Raw genomic sequence first — 23,093 nt, forward strand, 5'->3', positions numbered from 1 at the left:
CAGGAAGAAAGTGTGCAGAGTGTTCCATTAACCTGGCTTTCAGGCAACAACAGCCTTTCTGCCCTACCACAACATGGGAATTGGCTTCAAGAAAGCCTCCTAAAGGTCAGGCCTTTTAAAATGAAACCAAGCAGGAAGCTACAAACCCATATAATTGGATTCAACATCTTCCCTCAGGAAATATCAGGTATCTTTCCAGAGACCTCTGGACACACCGAGATTTTGACCCTAATTATGATCTTCCTCTGCTAAGGAAGAAAGGATGACATTTGGATCCCTGCACACATCTGAAGTTTTGAGTTAAGGAAGTTGCATCAAATGATGGTGAAAGACCTGCAAGTTACATGCTTTAAAAATAACACCAACTACAAAGAGATGACAGAGGAGGAAACCAATCCAATGGCAAAGTTTCTAGCCAATGTTCTTTATGGTATCAATGTCCTGGCCACCCTGCTCATGATGCCTGAGGAAGCCTAGCCACCCACTAAGATGGCAAGTGTGACAAGATTGGACTAAGTAGCTCTCTTCTTACTGGTTGTCAGCTCCTCACTCAGAAGAGCCCTCATCAAGAACAAGCGGAGAACCAAGCACATAAATCCTGAGGCTTCAAATCCTGCTCCTGCTACGGGGCAGAATGTCACATGCATTACCCTCAGTGAGAGAAGAGGTGAAGCATGTTGTGACATTAGATGCTCCCTGTCCCTTGAGGGTAGGTTGGCACACATGTTCATGATGGAACACAGCCCTTACAGTCACTGCATGAAAGAAGTTCTCTAACAACGCCATGAAACCAGGAAATCAACAAGAAGCTAGCCAGAAAGATTCTCTGCACAGAAATGTCCAAATTTGCACAGTTTGTTAGCAGGAAACAAAATGGCAAAGAACTTTGCTCTGTGTCACAGTAACCAGAGACAGAGATCTCTTGAGACAGGGCACTGCTCCACTCTGAGTCTTCTCTGTGCGCACTCCCATGAGCAAGGAAACCACTACATTACCAGATGGTCACTTTTTTCTCTTCCCTTCCTAACCATTCCCAAGTTATGATAAACACATTTCTTTACTGGGTCTGACCTGAGATATTTCATTACTTCTTCTGCAAAAAACTCAAACTGAAGCTCTAGATGCATTCACTTCTAAATCCTAAAGAAATTCAAAGATGTAACCCCTGAACTATTCACTGATCTCTGCAGCCTCTCAAATCAGAATTGGTTCTAAAAAGTACTGAGACAGATATTAAGTTAATTTTTAAATAAATGGACCACAAAATAAAAAAAAACAAAACAGAATAAGCAGCAGGGTGTCTACCTTAGGTAAGTTTCTAGAAACTGCAAAAAAATTTTAATAAAGAACAGAGTTAATTGACATATGGATGAATATAATACACCAGATAGAAGTAGTCAACATGATTTTTGTGAGAGGTAATTACAGTCAAACAAACCTCCAAGAATGGTAACAGGCATGAGGTTCATGGAAACACCACTTAAGCTGTCTACAAAATTTTCAAAGTTCTTGAACAACGTATCTCAAAGGAAGATTAAACTAAACGGATTAGATAGCTTTGAACAAATAAATAACTGGTTAAGGAAGCAAAGCAATCTGGAATAAAGACAGGCTGGCACTAATTGATTAGTTCATGGATGAAGCTAAATGGTAAAGACTCTCAGGGATCTCATTTGCTCAGTTTATTCATAAGCAACTTGGAAAATTAGAACAACAATATTAAGATGGTAAAGTCTGCTGACAGTACCAAACCACACTCAAAGCAGAAATCAGGATTTCAGTGAAAAACTACAGAAAGGCTTTAATTTTTACTGTCCAACTATGTCAATGAAAAACAATGCCTAATGTCAGGAGTTTGACCTGACAAGTAACACCTGCAGAACAAGTCTCTGGTTTTATACTTGGTTGTTTCAAGAAAAAATGTGCTTTATGCTTGTACCATCAAAAGGCTAGTCCAATATCAAGATCAAGAGAAAAGGAAAGCAAGTCCAAAGACAATTATTCCACATGATAAATCCAGTGTGGTCACATCTTCATATATACTATGCTGCTGTGATTCTGTTTTACAAAACAAAGATAAAATAGAATGGTTAAAAAAGTTAAAGAAGAACACAACAAGTAAGAGGTCTAGGAAGAAAAAGATGAGATAAAGACATGAGTAAATTTATGAAAAAAAAAAAGATAAAGGGAATTAACTAAGTTCATGCAATGAAAATGGAAGGAAGAAAAATTGTTCTTTGCATAACACACTCTGGGGCTTATATGGACATTTCTGATGATCTAAGGCTTAGACTATTCAGAGCCTCCTCCTCCAAGCAAACTTGATTGGTAGAATACACAGAAGTACAAGTACTGAGCCAGAGCTGCCACCAAAAAACCCAACAACTCTGTCCCTCTCCCCCCACAAAAACCCTAAAGCTGGTACTGAACAATGACAAAGCCATTTTACAGTTAACAAAATGCAATCAAGACAAATTTCATATTATTTTAAATAAAATACAACAACTTGTATATTATGCTGACTTATTTTTCTTAATCTCAGTTGCTCAAAAAGTCTCTTCTCTCAAGAGTCAAGTTTTAAAGAAATGAATGGCACCTAATGCCATTGTTTTTTTAAACCTCCCCCAGTCTTATTTCAAAGAGAATTGATCATGATCTTATTCTACAGAGAAAAGGTGGTTGGAGAAATGTTGTAGTGAGACTATTTATTTAGTGGCTTCTTCCCCTGCCCTTTTCTCTTGCAGTTCCCAGAATAGTGAGAGATTCCAAATTACATAAATCGCTAAACCATCTTGTTTCAACTTAAGCCTTTAACACAGGTGAAAGTCACACGATTAACAGAAATAAGACCTAAAAGCTTAGTGAAGAAATCCAATCCATGTCACCATTCATTACTTTACAAACTTAAACTCAGTGAAGTTATTTGGTCTGAAGTTTATCATCCAAGCCCTACTGCTCTTTTAGAGAAAATTTCCAGTACTTGCAATTTCAAAGAGACTTACTTATTGATCCACTGGTGACAGAAGCAGGAGATTAAAAAATAATAAAAGTCACTATTTGAGTAGTGAATTATATCCTCAGAGTAAGTAATGCAGGTGAAAAATGTTACCTCATCATGTGTATATCTGTAATCTGCCTTCTTTGACTTCAGGTCCCATAATACCACTGTCCCAGATTCAAAGCCAATTAGAAGCTGCAATTATAAAATACATTAATTCTTTATAAGGAAAATCAAAATGATATAATTTGCAATGCCTGAGGTTCTTGTCCAAAAAGACATGCAGCATAATAGTACATATAGTAACAGCAAGTAGTTATAAAAACAAAAATTAAAGAGGCAAAGGCCTCAACATTAGAAAGGTTTACTTTGTACTTACTGGCCTCAAGTTCCAGAAAATATAATGGACATTCATGCAAAATTAGCAAAAAATCAAAGTATCCTCCTGAAGTTTCCTTGGAAATCACTTTGAGTTGCAGAAAGATCTATAATAACCCTTGCTATGTGTATTCCACCCTGAGTGAAAATGAGGGGTGTTGAAAAGGAGAACTTCATTGTGTGTTTTCCTCACTGGAATTAATTCTGCTTAAATTTGTTGGAAGAATACAACATTTCCCCTGAAGTTCTCAGTAAAAGTTCATTGTCTATAAAGAAACTATGTACTATGAAGTTTCTACAGAAGTTAATCACAATTAGGATAATTGGCTGAAGGAACCCCAGAAATATTTTTTGTTCATAGGAGAAAAGCTACATAAATTAAACTAGATAATTTCCCCAATAATCTTTTTGCAAGAAGCTTAAATCTTTATTGTAGGGAGTGAGGACTCATAATAGTTGGTCTAACACATCATTGACTATCTAAGTGTTTCAGTCTCCTATCTTAAGTGCTACTTCTCTTAATGGAAAAAAAAAGCAATAAACCATGTCCAACATAAGGTAGTAGTAACAATCTACTGCTATACCTAGAGGTTTCACCTGGACAGTTTTTCAGCATGTTAAGATTTTCAAGGTGCACAGTTGTCTCCAGTACAAAAATAACAGATGTCCTACAAGCTAACAAATAAAATATTTCATCTCTTTCAGTGCTCTACAGCACTAAAGTATCATAAATATTGGACTTGTTTGATCTAGTAGAAGTGAATATTCAATTTTTCCCATTAACACGTATATGTAGGCCAGATTATTTTTAATAATCTTGCTTATCATATGCCATATATTATAATTTTTCTATTTTAACTTAAATATTAGAAAATCCACTGTGATTAGAAAGCTAAAAGCATGAACACATTTTAAAAGTGTGCACATGGGGGATTTTTGCAACTACATGGGGCTTTTTTAATAATATTTCTCTTATGAGAAATAAGAAAAGCATGAGGTCAAGATTTCAAAACACTGATTTATAGCCTGATGAATAAAACCAGTAATTTTTAAACTTTCATCTACAATAATTGGATGTCGGGTGGAATACATCAAAATAAATTGATCACTTGTATTTCCTGAAATTACAACAGCTTCATTGCATTCATATGCTAGAGTCCATAAGCCTGGAATGTGATTCAAACCTAATTTTACAGAGAAACCCATTAGTTATGCACTTACTGCAGTGAACATCATACTAATGAAAAAACCTCTACTCATTAAATTCTCTGCTGGACTGAAACCTCGGGTGTTTAGGGTACAAGCTGATAGCTATCTAAAGATTTCAAACCACTGCTAAGACAGTGGGATCATTCCCTTTCTCCAATTTAATCTACTACTGACATGAAAAACACAAAGTAGACAAAAAATATTCCTCCAGCATACGTAGAACACTAGTAAGGAAAATGGTATGTCACAGGACAAAGACTCCTGTCTTGCAAGGGCTTCAAGAACATGCACTGTAAAACTTCTTTTTAAGATGAACAGATGATTATGTTTATACTATCACATAAGAATGAAAATACAAGTCTAATACACAGATCTTTCTCACATATTTTGGTTTACTTTTCTGAAATATCTTGCTTTTCTGTAGGCCAGTTTCACCAGCAAATGGCATCTAGTATTTATAATAAATGGCCTAATATAGGAGTATGAGTTAGATGCCAAATTCCACAAAATCCTATCTCAGATTAGTTAATCTAAAGAAAAAGTACATGGTATTCTATAAAAATATGCTATATAAACAAGCATTTTAAAGTTGCAAAATAACACACAAGAGCATGATAAAGTGGAATTAATTTCCATCATACTTTAAGCATTCTGGTTATGATTGATTGGTTTTTATGTAACATCTTAATTTTTATCACCATAAGTAAAAGTCTTTGCTTTTATTTCGAAAAGTTTTGCAGCTAATCATTTTAATCTCTGTTTTCAAATTACAAGATTTTTCATTCCAATAATGTGTCCTACACTCATGTCTGTACTTGGTTTTATGTTACTTTCAATGAAGTAACTTTATGTTGCTTACAACAAAGGCCTAAAACCTTCGTTGTCTTCACATACTTAATCCTTCCTTAGATAGCAGTGGTAGCTATACTTTAAAAAGTCTTGCTGTGAAAATAATGTATTGAAGAGTTTTAAAAAAAATCCTACCTTTCCTTCATCCATTGGATTGTCACTAATGTGGACAACAGGTCCTGGGTGAGATTTGGATGACCTAAAAAAGAAATATTTCCATTAAAAAGAATTGTCCCCTGCCCTAAATGGTATCTCAAAATGATTTGAAGTAATAAAGATTCTGCAGATACAGACTCCACATAAGCAAGTTGTGACATTTCAAAATGGAGTTACTTTTACTTTTATCTTCAAGCCCATAAATACTGTGATACTGTGTCTGTAGACCCTTAGTTTCTGTCTTAAGGGAAGACTAATTTATTGCCTATCAACAACAACAAAAAAAAGAAAATACCATTAACTTTAAAAATTTTATCTCAACATCTGTTGTTACAGAATTGACACGGTAGGATAAAATGTTTACTTTTACACTGGAATACAGGTTTTGCCATTATTCTTGGGCAGTTCATAAATTGCCCAAGACGGCCATTGTTACAATAACACAGAATTAACACTTTATGTGGACTTCCTGCTATTGAAGAAGATGGACTAATATAGGGCTGTGTTTACTTCAACACCCTTTGGCAAGTGACAGACTTTGTGTATTTTGGAAAGAAGATGTACTGGGAACAAAACACCAGCACAAGAAAGAGCAGCACACAACTACATCTTTCCCCCACAAACCACTATATTTATACATACAATTTTAATGCTGAAAAAAGGAGATGCAGTGACAATAGCTATAAAATGTATTTCGGTCTTGGAATAGACTTATTTAAATTTGCATTTCAGAAAGTCACTTCCAATTCAGAATATATCAGCCCCCTTAAAAAATGCATTATCTTTACACCTTGGTCTTTAATCCCCAACTACAGAAGCAAAATGTCTGTCCAAGTACCAGCCACACCACATTTTAATGTATATTTTTTTTTCTTCTGTTTTATCCCAACACATAGTGATTTTTAATTTATTTCTATACTGTCTATTTCATGTTTATAAAATACTGCTAAATGGCAGAAACATATATTAACATTAGCGCTTCACATTCTTGAAAATAAAAATATCTACATGATTATGTACTTTGATAGTGTATGTAGTGCAGGAAGATTAATATGGAGGCCTCTCTAGATAACAATGACATTCTTGCAAGTGATGTTAACAACATCTGGGACATTGCTGTTCCCTCCCCTGCACAGACAAAAAATGGTTAAACTCACAGTTCAATGGCTTTATTCCACATGATGACATAGCCTGAGAGAGTAAATGATTCCACGTTGACAATGTGAATGTTTCCTCTTTCAGTGCCCACATATAGCCATTTGCTTTGGAAAGGCAGGTGACAAAATGTTATCCTGAAAGAGAAAGCCACCAAAAAGGAATTAAAGAAATGTCTTTTTGATATCCTACATTGCAAGGTCTATGCTACTAAAAGGTAGAAATAAGGCAACAGGCAAACAGGAATATATATGACAAGCTTGAGATAAAGTAGAAAAGCCAGTACATGACCAAAGTAAGAGATGAACAGACAAAGTAGAACCTTAGGCTGAACAAAAAATAGAAAGCAAGGTATTGTAAAACCCATAAATCATTCACAAAAAAAAAGAAATTACAGTCACCTTTAAAAATTATTGAAGGTATTTGATTGCTGTCATGTCAAACTTAAAATACAATACTCCTATAGTCTCTACACCTCCCTTTGGAATCTACTTTCAAGTTTTAAAGAACAAAGGATTTTAGAAGTTTTCACATGCAGATAAGGCTGATTTCAAGTAAGGACACAGACAAAAGATATAACTCAAGAAAAGTAAGTTCACATGTAATCCAAATCAATGCCTAAAGAGCAAACCTTAGAATAATCCTAAACAATTGTAAAAGTAATTTTAAAAGTAGTTTAAATTTCAGGCTGTAGCTTTACTTCAATCATGTTTTAATTTTCTGCCTTTTAGTTTTTTCTTCTTCTAGAAAGGTGTACCTGCACAAGACTCAACAGCTAACAACTGTATGTACCAGCAGAGGACTCCTCTTTGACTGTAGCTCCAGCCCAAATAACTAGCTTTTGAAAATCTGATTATTTCTGCACCCTTGGGTCCTGATTACTGTTGACTATTTCTTCAAGATAAGGAAATAATGTCTGTACAAACTGACAGAATGCTAACTCGAAATTGGAGTCTAGAAACCTTCTGGAAATTCTAAACCATTTTACTCTGACAGGGTCTGACATTGAAAGAAATTGCCAAATTACTTAGCTATCAAACTCAGGCTTTCAGAAATGCTTTAGCGATAAGGTAAAACAATTATTCAACAAAAATTTGTTCTGTTGGCTCTAATCCTTAGCTTCACAATTTTTTATGTTCTTGTTTTCTCCCAGTTGGGTTGTTTATTGCCAAATCCATGCATCACTTCACAGGCCTGTTAAGTATTTATGCAAAGAACAGCTTTAGATCCTTTGCATTAGATGCTGCATACGCACACCAACTTCAGCTGAAAGCAAAATCTAACAGCAGCAAAGAGAGAAATTGCTGTGGCTGAAGAGATGTTAATTGGCACTGTAGGTTTCAAAACTTAAAACTTCCGTAGTGATACTACCTGGATTCAGATTCAGATACCCCTGGATTGTGGTTTTTTTTCACTTATTTCTCCCTAATTAGGAAATGGACTTTGCTCAAGCAAATACTAATCTATCTGCTTTCCAACTCAATTTCTTGTCCTTGAACATTTATGCCAAAATAAAAGACTGCATTAACTTTTTCACTGATGTTTGACAGAAAAAAAAATACTACGGACATGATTTAAAATGCCCTTCCAACTCAACTTGCAGATGTTGTAACACATTTAACAAAGAACACTAATCTGCAACCACCACAGGTTGAAAACTTGTGTTTCCCCAACATCCTTTAAAAAAAAGGATTTCGATGGAAGCTAAATCCCATACATTGGTACACATTCTTCCTAGGCAGGCAGCATGATAAGATAAACATAAACCTTCAGCACTCTGGAACACTACAGTAGCTTTTTGTGCCAGCACTCCACATGCCAGAAGCAGCTGGCAACCACATCAGTTGGATCCAAAACCATGGCCTAGCAGCCAGAAAAAATAATCAGTAGCAGGGTTGTAGGCTTGCCTTGATTAGTAAGTTAATATTGTTAATTACAATTGTCCAACACTTTCGTTATGAAAACCAATCTATTTCACAACATTTGAAATGGGCAAAAATAAAAGTTTGGTCTTCAGTTTTGACTGTTATAGCCCAAGGGCAACATTTAAAGTAGCTCCTCAATATTCTTGATACACTTCTTGAATACGCAGGGACTTTCAATTTACTGTCTCCTTTGTGCAACTAAGATTAATTTTGTCAAGAGTTAGCAAACAATGAACTGATTCAATGCTAATAGCAAATGAAGAGAACAAATAGCTTCACAAAATATTTACAAACTCTCAAAGGCAGGAGGTTGAAAAGACTTCAAAATTGAAAGAATAGTCACATAACAGAGTTCTCAACCTTATTCATCAAAGTATTTTACCATTCTTCTACAGATTTGTGCGATTTTTCTATAAATTAAGAAAAATTCCTAGATCTTTTATTTCACAGAAAAACTTGTTAAATCCAAAAGGAATGGCATGCTGATCCTGCTATAAGAACCAACATTTCTCCCTGAATGTAGTAAATGTTATTCATTTGCAAATAAAAAAAATTTACTATTTTATTTTCTTAATAGAAAAACTGTATGTCTTCCAACTTTCAGAAACTCCACTATATTTTGACTTAATGACTCATTTCAGATAACTGCATTTATTTTAAAAATTTACAGAATAATATTTCCAACATCAAAGTTCATGCACTGAGCTTCCCACCTCACTAATTAAGGCTTCAGCTTAAGCTATGTATACTTTAAAAAACTTTGGAAGTGTTACAGCCCTCTTAAAAACTAAAAATCAGTGAAGCTAGGACCATCTGAATGGCCTGAGCAGCCTTGATAGTTCTGCTGAGAATTGGACTGATGATTGAAGGCATTCAAACTTCTTTTGGAGGATGGAAACGAAAGGTTAGAGTCTTCTTGGTAGTGATGCAATACCAGCTTATTTGACACTTGGCCACAGACAGCATTTTTTTGTTCTGAAAAATGAAGACTTTTCTTTCAGAAATCTATCTTTTTGCCACCAGATTAGAATATACTTCATCCATAATGTATTTTAAGATCAAGAGAAGCAGAATTGGCCATATAATCCTCTAGCCATTTCTACAACTCGAGCAGTCTTCCCCCTCTCTCCCTACCATTTGTGAATGGATATATATATAAAAGTGGAAAATGTAATCAATTGTTGAGAACACATCAAAAAGACTACAGATGAAAAAATTTTGTACTTGTCTTACCTGTACATAAACCCCAACTGCCCGAAAACAATGTAGCAGTCAAAAGCAGACTGCCATACTGTTCTCCTGTAGCAAGCCATTCTGCCCAAAAATACTAAAATAGAAGCATCTATGATTTAAAACCGACCAGTTCTGTAGACCTAAAGCGACAGCCTGGGATTGTTTGAGCCAGCAGTCACAGAAAGCAGGCTTTTGCAGGCAGCTCTTTCATGGCACAACAGATTCCTCATGTTGTCTCCAAGGCAATTTCAGCTCCCTCAGTAAGCATAGTACATTTTGTGAAACAGACCAAAGTTTTAGCATAAAACAGTACAGGGCACAGCATGTCACTTCAAATATTTCACTTCTCCATATCTTCACAAAGAGAAAGATCCCTTTATAGAAAAAAAAATGCTTTAAGGAGATTTATCTTTTCAATGTGAAATCTACAGTAAGATTTTAGTATAAACTAAAATCACCACTAAAATGAGGCACTGTTATACAACCCCAAAGCAGTCAGGGTAGCTTTAAATTCTCCCGTAGCTGTAATTTACGGTAAGCACAAAATCTTCATCCTCACCACACACATATTTGCAAAGCTGCTCCCTCCCCACCGCTCAAAAAAAAAAATACAAACCCAAGATTTTTCTTTCTCGCAAAATGAATTTGTAAAAGTTGAACCAATAGTTCAAGAAAACAAAATTATACAGAGAAAAGCAAGTGACACACTCACAGGGAAAAACAATGATAAAATATTTACTGTTCTTACACTAATTAAAAGTAATTTAGGATATTCCTTATGGGAGAGTCTTAGAAATGATGGGAAATTCTTCAATAAGAGTTTTGTTAACCTGCTGAAAGGATTCCCTTTCTTAACTGCAGACTATGTATCTTTTCTGATAATCTGTCAAAGATACTAAAAAAAAATCTTAATTGCTGCTGTTTCACAACATATATCAAACCAATTAATTCAGCAAGTGATAATACTCCCTACAGGAATTTAATTACAGAAATATTAAAGAACACAACTTATTATATTAATACATTATTCAAAGAATTAGTTTTTTAAGAGGAAATACTAAGGAAAATTGGCAGGCTGTTAACTCAACTGTATTATTATGACAGCAGAAATCCTTCTAAATTAATCTTTACCTTTTCCTAGTCTACTGCATTATGAAGCATTATACATACTTCAGAATTTTTCACTGCTTTAACAAAGCATAGTGACAAATACTTTGAAGTATGACACACACTGATAACAGGTTTTATTGTTAAGTCACTAAAATATTTCTAGTGCCTCAGGCTATCATTATAGGCCTGCAGTAACTATAATCACACAGCTGCTCAGATCATTACTGTATAGGCAAAATAAAAGCAAAAGATTAAGCTATCAAAGCTGTATTCTGCACACCTTTATCCTCAACCTTTCATGTATGAGATAGCAGCATGTAAAATTCAGAAGCTGAGAAGTTTAATTCTGATGTTAGTGTAGACTCCAAATCCATGAACTCTTGTCAAAGTCCTCCACGGGCTTTGAAAGTCAAAAGCCAGTGTCAAAATGACATTCTGATGGAAGCAAGCAGTAGCTTTGATACTGCCTGGCTGCTGCAAAAGGGTCTTTTTCCACATCTGATAACTTCAATAAGCTTAGAACATCAACCCGTACAAAAAAGGCCTCAAAGACCAGAAGGCATAAGCAGAGGAAGATGCATCTGAAAGCAGATGCTCTTCAATGCATCCCAAAATGTCCCACCAAAAGAACATGTGGGCAAATGCAGTAGGAACTGAAGCAGGTACTTCATTTCCATTTATATCCCCTAACAGCACTCCAAATGTTGCTTCCCCAAATCCACTGACTTGAATTGCTGCCTCTTCAGGCAGCGGAGAAGCAGCTGTGTTCAGTATCTGAGTTGTGGTGGACATCAGGGGTGTCAAAATGGAGTAAGCATGTGTCAGAGCAAGATACTCAGCTGTCTTGGGACGACACAAAAAGTAACCGACCATTGGCATGTCAGACACACCAAGAGTTCACAAATATATAGCGCAGGGTATTTCATCAGCAGTAAGAAAGTTTCAGATTTTTTGAGTGTTTTGCGTAAATTCCTTCAATACTGAAAAATTCTCTTAGTTTTCAAATCATTTGCCTCAAAAGACACGTAGGGGGTCACAAACTCAAACTGCAGAAAAAAAATGGCCGTGTCAGAGATGTAGCCCTACCACACGAGCAGAAAAATCATTCCTATCGCTGATGGAAAAGCTTGTCATTTAGGCAGAACTTAAAGACTAGAGGTCAAATTCTGCCCAAGAACATGGCAGTTGGCCATTATATGCCTCATATCACTGTGAAAGTCAGTGTGAAAGGTATAGCTAAGAGGGCAACTGAGGCAATTTAAAAACCATTTCTCTGAAATTTGAAATTTCTGAGTGACAGGACTCAGCATTTTGGTTCCGCCTCAGTGCTAAAGGCAAAATAAGGCAGTTGATGCAACTGCAGCTCCATCAACCACACTGACACGTGGAACTCTGCATGCATGCATGGCCTCAAGGACACATTTTTCAAAGCAATTTGATCCTTGTGAAAGAAACATTCAGATATATAACAAATCCAGACAGCCAATATGTTAATTTTCTTCTGCTAGTTTCTTGAAACAAGATCAAATTCCTTCTAATTACATGGCCTAGTGAATCACCACTGAGTTAAAATTTTGAACTCACTAGGTAAAAGGCTTTACATGACACCATCAAGGCAAGGAGACCAGATGATCACTGCCTCTCACTCTGAAGAAAGTCACTTTAAAAAGTGTGAAAAAAAGAAAACAAACCACAACCCAAAATTTAGCTATGTGTGAAAAATGAACCAAAACCCCATAAACAATGTCTATCACCACCTGCTCTCACAGGCAAGACAACCTGTATGTCCTTCGGTTATCCACAAAGTGGCAGAATTGGTCAGTTTATAAATTCAAGGTGAACGAAAACTCCCAAATCTGCTAAGGCACAGGCTGAGTACAAAGTTACAGTATCTAACAAGGTAACGTATGTGCCAACAGAAGTTTAAAATCTTACCGCTAATTAGTAAATACAAGTGGAATTTTCCACTCTCTATAGACAGTGTTCCAAACACAATGCTAAAGCTGCTGTTTACAGCAGGATACAAAGCCAAAGATATTTTAAGCATAATTTTGTAACTCTGAATTATGCAGTTTCATGTTGAGGAAAACTATTTAAATCCCACAGCACAGAAGTTGACATATTAAAAATTAAACTGCTATCAAGGCATTCAGAGATCGATATGCAGAGCACTGGCACAAAAGACTCAGTTCTATTTTTATGCCATTCTTGCTTTGTGACTTACCATAATGACAAACTTTCTTTTGTCAACTCAGGAAGGATGTAAGACTCAAAAACTGAAACAAATTTTTCATACTTGCATACAAAGCTGATTTGCTTTGGCAAAGGGGCTGGCAAAGGGGCCTCAAATTTGTCATCCCATGCTACTTTTTCTTTTTTCAATCAAGTTAGTCTGTCACTCCACCCTCTCAAACAGGATTTGTCAAAGTCCCTGGCTGGTTAGTGATGCATATTTGACTTTTCACACCTCAGATCAGCATCAAGTTTAACAGTTTCTGCATGGCAGGCATGAAGCCAGATCAGTTATGTATGTATGTATGTATGTATGTATGTATGTATCTCACAACATGCTCTCAGTATTTACTCTAATAAGATGTTTTAACTACATTTATTTCAGAGCTAGCCTAGTGAAATATTTATATTTACTACTGAGTTAAAGCGAGTTTGACATGAATCTTGCATTACTTGTTAACACACAACAATCTTGTGTTTAAGATACTTATACATGGATATGCAGATGGCAAAGGAAATAGACAGTGATCAACTGAAGTCATCTTAGAGATGTACAAAACCTGAGATACTGAGTTCACACACTGAATTATGCATTCTGAAAAGAGGTAGTATTTAGACACTTCTGCATGACAAGTCACACAAACAACTGTTCCACATCATTATGCATTTTTGTCCTGGCCCCTACACACTGCTTCCCACAGTGAAGGAACAGTGGCCAAGCATGACACTGCCTAACTCCTGTTTGGTAAGTAGAACATAAAGCAGCTGCAAAACCTCCACAAATGCAGCAAAAAAAAAGGCTAAAAAACTTGAGCTTTTGATATCTGTCAGTAACTTCAGCTAACTGATTTGTTAGACATGTAAAACCTCACCAATTCCTGCTTCAGAAGACTTGCTTCAAATTATTAACCATCACTGTTACAAAAGGCAGTCAGGAGCTATGAATCCATGAATGGTCAGTTTGTTATCTACAGATTCTTTACTAATTTAATGATTCAAGAGAAAGCAGCATCTTTCAGGCCTGCTTTTAAAAAATGTTTTGCTCAAATCTAAGATTGATGTAAGCCACCCAAAGACATTTTCCACGTATCAGAAGAAAGCCTGTAATGGTAAAGAATTATATTAAAAAGAATCAGCTCTTTCACTACTCCCTGTTCTTAAACTTCATGAGTAGAAAAGCAAAAACTCACATCACTTTCCTGTCATATATTAGAGACTGCATTCTGAAATAATTTACAGATTTAAAACTCAAATTTTCAGGTAAGTTCACAAAATATTTAAACACACAACAGAAGCATTTATAAACAAGCTAGTTCTTGGGTTTGCATCTTAAGATGTTTAAAACACCAGAAAGTGAGGCAACAAAATTCAATTACCAACAGGATAAACAAATATGAAATCTAGAAATTGTGTTGTTAGACATTGGGCCATAGTTCTTCCACATAAGTAAAAGAAAGGAATTAAGCAGAGTTGTTAAAAGGCTGTGCTAGAAGACTATAGAATTAGTTAATGAAGTCCTAGCCTTATCACTTGATTATTTAATTATTTTTTAAACACACTTAGAGAACAGTTTTCAAGACTAAGAAAATCCTTTCATCTGAGTAACTGTTACAGTTAGCTTTCTATGCTAAAGACAACTTTCTAGATCAAATCTAAACCTTACATATAAAATAGTTATTTAGAAACAAAATCTGAATAAAAATTTGCCTGTGACAGTTTAAATTTCAACTCCTATTACATAGGACACAAATATAGCTTTTCTGCAATTTCAACACACTTCCAGATAAACCAAATCAGTTCAATAATTTTAAACCTTTGCCTCAACAGTCCTAGAGCAAATACTGATGCCACTACTATCATTGCTTCCATCATACAATGAGTTCCAAGATATCTAATCTCCCTTCACAAACTGACAAAGTATCATTAGACAAGACAGTTATAAGGCTGTGTTGTAGTGCACAAAATACTTCAAATAAGTCCTGTTTGAGAAGTTAGTTATCCTTATGAACAGATCTTAATCCCACAACATAAAGTACTTTAATTTTTTTATTAATTAGGTTTATAACAGCTTAATGACTTGAGAATGTAAAGGCTGAGGGAGCTGACTTTAGTCGTGGTATGGGTTGTGGTGCTGCATGCCTCTGCCATCCAGGACACCAATTTCTCTGATCTGAGAAATGCTCATTAAGCCCTGGCCTTGATGAACTGCACTTGGACTAAACTCCCCTTGAGCTTATCAGAAACCCTGTCTGTTCCCAGGAACTAACAGGTGTCTAATGAACATCTGCTTTTAAAAAACAGTCTTGGAATTTTTTAATTTTTTTAATGACAACACAAGTGGAATAATATTTTTGTTGCTGAACAGTCAAAGAAAGTTATCAACTCAAACTGGCCAGGATGGAAAATTACTACAACTGAAGTCCACTCTCTTGCTACCCTATAAACAGTGGTTCAAAGTGAGATGTTTTTGAGCTCCTGATTATACAAGGCTAATGTGTATTAAAGCCCATTGTCTAACAACCCTATAAACAGCAGCCCACAGTGAGATCCCTTTGAGCTCTTGATTCCCAGAAGATAAGGGACTAATGTGTATGTCTCAAACACAGATAAGTGGATGGCTGTGGAGCCAGCCAAGGACTGTTATTACTAACAGACAAGAATTGCTGGTAAATCCAAGGACTATTGGTATTAACACACCATGAGAAAGAATAAGATTTGGCTGGAGAAGAGGGGGGTCAAGTGGAGATAGGGAGGCACTTTTCCTTTAGAAAGAGCACAACACAGTACAATGCAGGAATGAGTGGCAGGAAGTGGACATGGACTATAGGGTGGGATTAAAACCACGAAAGACCTCCAAAGCCCCCTGACACATTTCCAGAAAGGCCAGACAGAATGGACAGTGCATAATGAATTTACATCATTAACACTCTTCTCAATAAACTTAGTTGTATATAGCATAAAACTGACCAAAGAAAAGCCCATTTACTTCAAATTCATACAGCATATTGAAACTATTAGGTATAATGAATTACTAAGAACTTAGTAATTCATTACTAAGAATGAATTACTAAGAGTGTTATGAAGGCCCCTATTTAGAATTATTCAACAGTGAATTTTTTGCATTTCAAGTTCCAGTCAAAATATTTACCTGATAATGAAATTATATGTTATTTTATAAAGTTGTGTTTTATGAACTAGTCAAAAGAAAACAGAATATTTGAAAACATTTAACAGTCATCCACCACGACCTAATTGGCTATGACAAGGTACAGATCTGGCAATCTTAAGTGTTCTGGCTAACTTTATATGTTATTATAATAGATGTTTTAAAATTAAAATTGCTAGAAGAATAAGCCCTTGTCTCAAGCTATGCTTACACCACTCATGGTAACTGTGGTGCTCTCGTTACCTACCTTGGTAAGACAGGATTAGTAACTAAGTCGGCCACTAAAGCAACATCAGTGACCAAGACTCCTTTCTACCCCCACTCAACTCCCTCTGATGGATTTTGCTACTGACATCATTACATTTACAGAAAAAAAAGATAGTTTAAAACTTTACTTTGTTTAACCAAAGATACAACACATCTAAAACTCTAAGCCAGCCTACAACAGATTTACACACAATCAGAATCAGATACCTCTTTTAGAGCATTAGTTAGAAGCCCATTTTTCAAGTGTGGTTTCAGGATACAAATCCCACTTTTACACTGACACTTAAGTAGACACTATAAGTAAGAGAAAAGTCTAAAAAAAGGAAGGGAGAAGTAGAAATTTCAGTTTGGACACACTACTGTATCTCTTACATTTGGACAATCCTCATTAAATTAGTGGTTATAAATTGCATTTCCCTCCATTTGCCTTCTATGCTGCATAAAGGAACACTGCCACTCCTTTGGGGCAGAGAATTTGCACCAGTCAACAAAGCTTCCTGTTTTCTGTACAACAGTTCAGAATCACAGAATTGTCTGGGCCTGAAGGGGTCATTAAAGATCACCTAGTCCAACCCACTTCCTGTGGCCAGGGACATCTTTCAGTAGATAGTTGAGCAAAGCCCATCCAACCTCTTCTAGAACACTTCCAGGAATGAGGCACCCACTACTTTTCTGGGCAATCACTTAGAGTGTCTCATCACACTTACAATGAAGAAGTTCTTTCAATATCCAATCTAAACCTACCCTCTTTCACTTTGAAGTCATTACCCCTTGTCCTGTTCCTACAGGCCCTAGTCGGATTTTTATACACAGTGATCACAGAAACAATTTCAAAAGGGAATTAGAATCACTTAATCCTCTACACAAAGAAACCCCAGTAATCTGCATTTATGTTGTTCCTGATGAATTTGTTCATAACCTACTCTTTAAAACTACAAGGGTACCATTTCACCCACCCAACAGTTTGTTTAGCACTTGGCATGACACTACATTAGAAGATATTAGATAAGTATTTAACTTTTTCTATTGCTATCTATTACTTAAAATATATTATCTCCTGCCCTATTCAAAAGAAATACAAGTGACAGATTATTCTGTGTTCTTGCTAGTATCCTCTAAGCTCCCCAAGCAGTCCATCACTAATGCATACTGTTGAAAAGCAAACACAGCATTCCAGCTGAGACTTTACATATACTGGAAAAGAAGGAATACCTCCTAGAAGGGAAGGAGTAGTTGCTTTTAAAACAAAGCACCATGTTTTTCAGAAATTTACTCAACATTTAGAAATTTAATCTTAAATGTCTCTCTAGCTTGTTTAGAATTCTATTACTTGAGTATAAAATTTTTTAGTCAAAATACAATTGGTTTTCAGATACTCTGACACAAACAACAGCTCTAACACTGTAGAATCTTGCTTTGCCATCAAGGGAGAAAAAATTCCAGGTAAAAAAATTGATCAGTTTTCCTGGTTGTCTTTTTGGTGCACACACTTTTGTTCCAAAATTCTTCTGAAGACATACATTCAAATTACTCTGCTCCTTCACCTTTTAAAGATATGAAAATTGATGTTCAACAATGCAACACAAAGTGATAGAAAAGGCATCTAAGTTTAGGTCACTAGTGTGTCTTATCCACAACTACTTTGGGGCCCAACAGATTGAAACTCAAACCCAGTGTAAGCCCAGTTTCAATTATGTACCAAGTAATGACTTGGACTGCATCAATCAGATCTGATCTTACAATAGCACATGGCGTGGTGCTAAGGGACACAGCAACATTAACCAGTCCCTACCGTTCCCGGTTAAATTTGAGGGAATGAAGTATAGCCGGCCTCTTCTGGCGCAAGTTCCACAGGTGTAAGGTGTCATCAGCCAAGGCACTCACAAGAGCTCCCTAGGAGAACAAAAACATTTTAGTCAGCCTGTTTTCATAGCCCTAGAACAGTGTAGCATCACAGTGGAAATATATTACATATTTATTACCAGGATGAAAAAAAAATATAAGCATGTGCATCAGCACCACAGCACAGCTAAGTTCTAAGTAGAAGGAATGAGATAAGTGATGTGATCACATATTCAGCTCACTCATATTTGGTTCAGTGCTATACTGAGAGGTGATGGGGAAGGAGCTTTTTCCAGTGTGTGCTCATCAGTTTCCTCATGCCCATCTCTGCAGAGAAATCAGGCAATGAACTGCTAATATCTGTGTGCTGACAAAGCTAGCGAGATCCCTCTAAAAACCTGTTCCTAGCTCAAGAACAGCACTGCTGTCAGATCTCAGCTGCTACATCCCTAAAAACACATATCTGAAACTGAGGCAACATTATTCAGTTCATGTCTAAGACAGTAACTTGATCAAAATAAAATTAACTACCTACTGAAACTGGTAGTACTGTTGAAAAAGTACTTCACCACTTCCAGAGATAACTTGCAATGTTCAAGGACATGAAAAGATATCCTAGTTCTTGCTTATACCAAAAGAGTACTTCAGCGACAAAGATTTTTTCAGGAGTTAGTCAAGCATTTTCCAAAACTAAAAAACTTAATTTATTTATAATTGTTATTATAGTTTGTTATTTGTGCTACACCATTTTTATCAGCTAATTTTAATGCTTGCCTAATGAAAAATTAAATAAAATGTGCTCCATTTCTTCTCCGAATTACACATAAATCATTTTACTTACCTCATTAATCAGGAACTGAAGTTGGATTACTGCAGCTCCACTGTCATGTTGACAGTAGCATTCAACTCCTGGCCGACCAAAGCTGGAATTAGTACCATTAAGGAATAATTGTTGCATGTAACAAACAAAACACACAGCATAACCAACACTTTCACTAATACCACATTCACACAGGCTAACATCCTGCTTCTAGCTAGTGCACTCAACATATCTAACCACACAGAGCTGAATAGTTACCAAAACAGTCATTTATAAATGCAACAAAGTAACACAAAAAATCAAAAGGCCTACCTTGAAATATAAAAAATCATATATAACTGCTTAACTTACAGATATTTAAGGGATTATTCATCACAAAGAACTTGATGAATGATGAAGGAGTTATTTTAACAATGTTAACTTTCAGGACTAGAATGAAAGGAAGTTAATCTAAATAAGCATCCTAAACAAATTATTGCATTTTTCAAATGCCAAGGATCTTTCTCTCCATTTAAATATTACTTAAGGATGAAAAGACCTGAAAAATGCAAGGTACATTAAAAAACATCTGCTGTGACAAAGATGAGATCAGTAGTCAAAATATGGAGGAGTCAATGGGAAATTATGTATAATGTAAATTTTCAGGATCTCTGTATCAAGACTTCCTGCATTCACACCAGTTATGAGATAGCAAAAGCTTGCTCATTTTCCCCCTCACACATAAATCAGTCCTATCCTCCCATAATGAATATTGTTGGAGGCTGCAGCAAAACAGATTCTTTCACTTCTCCATACTTAACTCATTTTTTAGTTGCAAACATTCTGTATTTTAAATGTGGTTCTGATACAAAATTAAGTTCTCCAATGTCTAGGAGATTTAGCAGAAATAAGAGAGGAATTAAGCAAACTGGTCAGTATTTCACCATCATTGTATGCCCAGGGTTTCTGGACTATAATTTGTCAGTGCTGAACACTTCTTGTTTTAAAGAAACACCTTAGCATTCAGAAGAAAAGAAATTATTCTGAAGCTTTATGGAAAACAGGGACTATATGTACAATTTTTTCTCTCAGTATATGTTAAAAATTAATAAAAGAGTACAATTCTCACCCATTCTGCAAGCTTTCCATTTACTGAGAAATTGCTGAACAAAACCTAAGTGGATAATATGTGCATTCTTAAAAAACATGTGCATTCACTCTACAGACAGTTGAAAGGCTGAAAAGACTATTAGGCTGCATGCAAATCAAAACTCAAGCACATCTCCTGCTCAGCCTCTAAGCTGGTAAAATAAAAAAGTACAACAGCAGGGAGAAGTCTGCTTTAATGCACTGCTATATTTTAACCTGTAAACTTGAATCACATTCTTCTAGACTAATAAATCTGCATAACATCCAGCTAAGTGGTGAGATACACACTAGACAGATGTTGAATAATCCACCAAACTTAATACCAGCTTTCTTCCCCAAACAGAATTAGTAATTTAATTTTGTTCTGCCATGGAAGAACTTAAAGAGTCAGCGAGCCTCACCTGGTTTTTTGCTTTTATTTTACATTTTACAAACATAAGTTTTCTTACAAAGAAGTTGTCTGTATTCTAGTCACAGTTTATGGCTTAAAAACCAAAAAGTGGAGGGGGTGTTGTCCCCATAAACAATGCCTTCCTACACAAAGTCACAATACTTTTAATGTAAAGTTGTTGCTTTTACATTATCTATGGATTGACTGCACAAATTGCCAGACTGAAAAAACCCACAAGAAATAAGATAAGTTTCAGAGCTGATTGCCTTTGGCCTTGTTTATGCATCTGCATTCCCTTGATTTAATAATTATTTGCACAAGTAGACAAAAACTATTTTCAAATGTGAAATTCAAATGCTTACAGGAATTGAATTTTAAAACTTGTTTATCTCCAGTGACACAGGTAGTTTTCTAATAAAAGAATTTCCCAGCTCCTCCTTGGAACATTTTCCAACATAATTAAATGCAAACCTTGTTTGCAAACCTGGAGTTTATTTGGAATTAAGACTCTACAGCTACCTTGCTTCAAAATAAGAGGAATATGACCCAGAAAAACATAAGTCCATAGACTGCTCAAGTTACTTCTTCTTTCAAATTCTATTCCTCAGATGCTTTCTGCAAGCACTTCTGATGCTAATATTTCTGGAAGCACTGTTATAACTAGTCAGTAAAAATTTCATTATTAAGAATATTTCAATGTTTCCTTAAACAAAAAATTCTTCCACATTTTCCAGGAATCAGTAAATATACAGTACTGGGAGTAAGATTACAGAAGTTTTAAATATTCAGAGCAAATCTCTCTTTGACAAATTAGTGGAAATCTCACATCCAGATATGAAAATCCTTTGGCCTCTTCTATAGTGGTCACCATCATGAAAGAAAAAAAAAATATTCCTAGCATCTAGTCTTATTTAGTTCCTTTACTCAAGGATTATGTCATCTTCACTTTTTCACCTAGTAGCTAAAATTATTCTTCTCATCTCAAATTAATATCATCCTCCTAACCAGCATTAATCTTCTTTTCTAAAGCAATGCAAAGCCTCCCTGTTTTGCGGGGTATGCTGAATTGAAAAAGCACGTCACAAAGGCTGACTGCAGAAGGATAATACATGCCTGCTTCAGTACATGTGAAGCATTTCTCAACCACACAAAACAGGCAGCAGCCCAGGGAATGCAGTTTGCCCAAACCCGCTGCACTTGTGTATGTGCTTTAGGCAAGAGAGCTCACTGTACTAAGCAGTGATCAGCTACTACATTGTCGTTCCCAAAACAGGCAAAAATTATAATGAATAATGACAGGATGAGCAAAGCATTTTAATTTTGTAGACAAGAAAAACTCTTTGCCAAAGACCATGGGTAGCTCTAGAGGAAATACTCTGCTCTGAGCAATTTTCTAATCAAAGACCCATCCCTGCTTTTTCAATTCAGAGCAGCTCATTCTGCTACTCCTGCTTCATACCCAATTCAAAATATTAAGGAATTGAATAAATTAACAGCTTCTAAACTGTACCTTTGAATATTGCTTCCATGTTCCCCACTGCCATTTGGAAATTAACCTTAGAAAACACTAGCATTTCAGTGTCTTCACTGCATATGTTTTGAGAAAACAAGAAAAAACAGCTGTGCCTGAGAGAAGAAAAAGAGAACATGCTCATGTCCTAGCATTAGTGCTCATTTTCACAACTGCTAGAAGTGCAGGTAATACACAAGGAAATCACAGCATGGCCTTAATTTAATATCACATAAGACTAAATTCACTTTAATTTATGAGAAAAAGCAACATTTCCTAAAGGTAGTTTATGAAACAAGCTTCAGACCTAAGCTTACACTTCAAGCATTTCTTTTAGCAATATGCAAGTTGTCTCCTCAAAATACTCTTTTTTAAAGTAATCACTATTATTTATAGGTTAGCTACATAGTAGCAATGTGGTGCACATCTGCCTTTAGAAATCACATTTGAAAGTAAAAATTAATTCCAGAATGTTTATGAAAGTCAGAGAAGACCAGTTTTTTTGGGGTTTTTTTTGTTGTTTTTTTTTACTTTAGTTACTTTAAGTAGACCTAGGGACTACTAGGGACAACTTCTTCACCTGTGGTTGACCCATCTGTAGCTATCAATTCAACCCTTAGCACAAGGCAGTCATCAAAAAATTGTAGATTTAGATTTTAAAAGACCTCTAAGTTAATCAAGTCCAACCTTTGACCAATCACCACCTTATCAAACTAAGTGCCAT

General features: G+C 35.7%; 1 protein-coding gene across 8 annotated transcripts in view; it reads right to left on the reverse strand.

The window, feature by feature from the left end:
• The window catches only part of STXBP5 (syntaxin binding protein 5), a 100,451-nt gene that overhangs the window by 53,419 nt on the left and 23,939 nt on the right, over window positions 1-23,093 (reverse strand). For all 8 annotated transcript variants that reach the window (XM_030946662.1, XM_030946660.1, XM_030946658.1 and 5 more), the window contains exons 3-7: window positions 19,362-19,443; window positions 18,471-18,571; window positions 6,748-6,882; window positions 5,570-5,633; window positions 3,110-3,193 (exon numbers count right to left, since the gene is read on the reverse strand). In XM_030946662.1, coding sequence (XP_030802522.1) covers window positions 3,110-3,193; window positions 5,570-5,633; window positions 6,748-6,882; window positions 18,471-18,571; window positions 19,362-19,443 — 466 coding nt within the window. The remainder of the gene's footprint in view (window positions 1-3,109; window positions 3,194-5,569; window positions 5,634-6,747; window positions 6,883-18,470; window positions 18,572-19,361; window positions 19,444-23,093) is intronic.

This window comes from Camarhynchus parvulus, chromosome 3 (genome assembly GCF_901933205.1).
Source record: "Camarhynchus parvulus chromosome 3, STF_HiC, whole genome shotgun sequence".
Taxonomy (NCBI): domain Eukaryota; kingdom Metazoa; phylum Chordata; class Aves; order Passeriformes; family Thraupidae; genus Camarhynchus; species Camarhynchus parvulus.